This window comes from Cyprinodon tularosa, unplaced genomic scaffold (assembly GCF_016077235.1).
Source record: "Cyprinodon tularosa strain WSP-4 unplaced genomic scaffold, ASM1607723v1 ctg570, whole genome shotgun sequence".
NCBI classification, from domain to species: Eukaryota; Metazoa; Chordata; class Actinopteri; order Cyprinodontiformes; family Cyprinodontidae; genus Cyprinodon; species Cyprinodon tularosa.
Window position 1 is genome coordinate 140,272 of NW_024039308.1, and position 2,199 is coordinate 142,470.

The 2,199-nt window shown below is 46.9% G+C and overlaps 1 protein-coding gene across 1 annotated transcript; it reads left to right on the top strand.

Annotated features, from left to right (window-relative positions):
- Window positions 1-1,833, top strand: LOC119797103 (nuclear factor 7, brain-like). Its single transcript, XM_038306054.1, has 2 exons — window positions 1-159; window positions 256-1,833. The coding sequence occupies exon 2, from the start codon at window positions 273-275 to the stop codon at window positions 1,656-1,658; it is 1,386 nt and encodes a 461-aa protein (XP_038161982.1). The 5' UTR covers window positions 1-159; window positions 256-272; the 3' UTR covers window positions 1,659-1,833.
- The last annotated feature ends 366 nt before the right edge of the window (window positions 1,834-2,199 follow it).

The window sequence follows — 2,199 nt, forward strand, 5'->3', positions numbered from 1 at the left end:
CCCAAACCAAGAGCAAGATTCAGCAGAGAGACTCCCAGACGATCAGATTCACCTTCAGACCAAACTAGCAGCTTCCTCTGAGTGAGTCCAGCTGCAGGAGAGAAAAGTGGAAACCTCCAACACTGCTGCTTCAAGCTGCTCACACTCCACACACTGAAGGTGAGTTGGACCAAGAACACCACTCAGAGTCACTTTGAGGGAAGTTAGTAGAGGAGGGAGGGGAGCCATGACTGACTGGACCTTCTGTGTTTTCAGCTTCACTCAGAGACTAAATGGCTTCCAGAGCAGAGGAGGATCTCTGCTGTCCGGTCTGTCAGGACGTCTTTAAGGATCCAGTTGTTCTGTCATGTAGCCACAGCTTCTGTAAGGAGTGTCTTTGGAACTGCTGGAAAGTAAAAACTGAACACTCATGTCCTGTTTGTAGGAGAATATCTACAACTGATGATCCTCCAGTTAGTCTGACTCTGAAGAACCTGTGTGAGACCTTCTTACAGCAGAGAGAGCAGAGAGCTTCAGAGGATCTCTGCTCTCTGCACTCTGAGAAATTCAAACTCTTCTGTCTGGACCATCAGCAGCCAGTGTGTCTCGTCTGCAGAGATTCAAAAAAACACAAAAGTCACAGCTTTGCTCCCATAGATGAAGCTGCAGAGGAACACAGAATGAATCTTCGTTCATCTCTAGAAACCATGAAGAAGAAGCTGGAGCTCAAGAGGAAAGTTCAAGAGGAGTTTGATCAGACAGCAGAACACATGAAGGTCCAGGCCCGACACACAGAGAGGCTGATTGAGGAGCAGTTTAAGAAGCTTCATCAGTTTCTAGCAGAGGAAGAGGAGGCCAGGCTGGCTGCACTGAGGGAGGAAGAGGAGCAGAAGAGAGGGATGATGAAGGAGAAGATGGAGGCTCTGAGCAGAGAGATAGCAGCTCTTTCAGACACAGTCAGAGCCACAGAGGAGGAGCTGAGAGCTGAAGACGTCTCATTCCTGCACAACTACAAGGCTGCAGTGGAAAGAGTCCAGCGCTGCCCCCTGCTGGAGGATCCACAGCTGCCCTCAGGAGCTCTGATAGACCAGGCCAAACATCTGGGCAACCTGGCCTTCAACATCTGGAGAAACATGAAGAACATGGTGTCCTACACTCCTCTCATCCTGGACCCAAACACTGCTGGTTCAAGACTCATCCTGTCTGAAGATCTGACCAGTGGGACTGTGGGTCAGAGACAGACGCTTCCTGATAATCTAGAGAGGTTTTATATATGGGGTTCTGTTCAGAGTTCTGAGGGCTTTAACTCAGGGAACCACAGCTGGGATGTTGATGTTGGATACAGTGAACGCTGGGAGCTTGGTGTGTTAGAAGACTCTGTTCAGAGGAAGGGATATATAGAGTCTGGATATTTAGTTATACAGTTCTATAAAGGTAAATACACAGCAGAGTCTCCATCAGCTCCTTCCAAACCTCTCTCAGTTCAGAAGAAGCTCCAGAGGATCAGAGTGAATCTGGACTGGGACAGAGGAAAGCTGTCCTTCTCTGATCTGGACACTAACACACACATACACACCTTCACACACACCTTCACTGACAAGATGTTTCCATACTTCACCACTCTGGGTAAAGTAAAAATCTTACCCATGAAGATCTCAGTGAGCAAACAGCAGCTCTGATGTTTTTAGCACAAAGAACACAAAGTCTTATTGAGTCTTATTGATCTGATTAAAACTCAGTGTTTGAAAAAGGATGGTTTAGGTATGCAATGGACACAGAGAGGTTTGAAATGAAGGAAGGATAAGATTCAAAGGGCAAGATAAAGAGATATAGGGAGAAAAGGAGGGAAAGAGAGAAGAGAAAGAGAAAAGAGCAAGAAAAAGGACCAAAAAACAACAAGCTGTTGTCACAGCAAGGGCTGATTATGCTTTGCAGATTAGTGTTTAGTATTAATGTGTATCTTTGGACACTTTGCTAATGCCTTTGGTATATATGCATGAGTATGCATGTGTATAATGGATTAACAAGCCTTCTCCAGATAGAGAATAGGCTTAATAGCATGTGTGAGTTGCCCCATATTCGCCCGCGGCCGAAATAAAGGCGACTAGAGCCCCAGACTAGAGGACATTGGGAGGGCAGACAAAGGAACAGACACACCCAACAGAGACGGGCAGATGAGAGTCCTTGGGGTCCAACTCCGGAGGGGCTCAACCCCAAGCT

What these genes read in the sequence shown, in the direction of transcription:
- LOC119797103 (XM_038306054.1), top strand. Translation starts at nt 273, where the DNA reads ATGGCTTCCAGAGCAGAGGAGGATCTCTGCTGTCCGGTCTGTCAGGAC.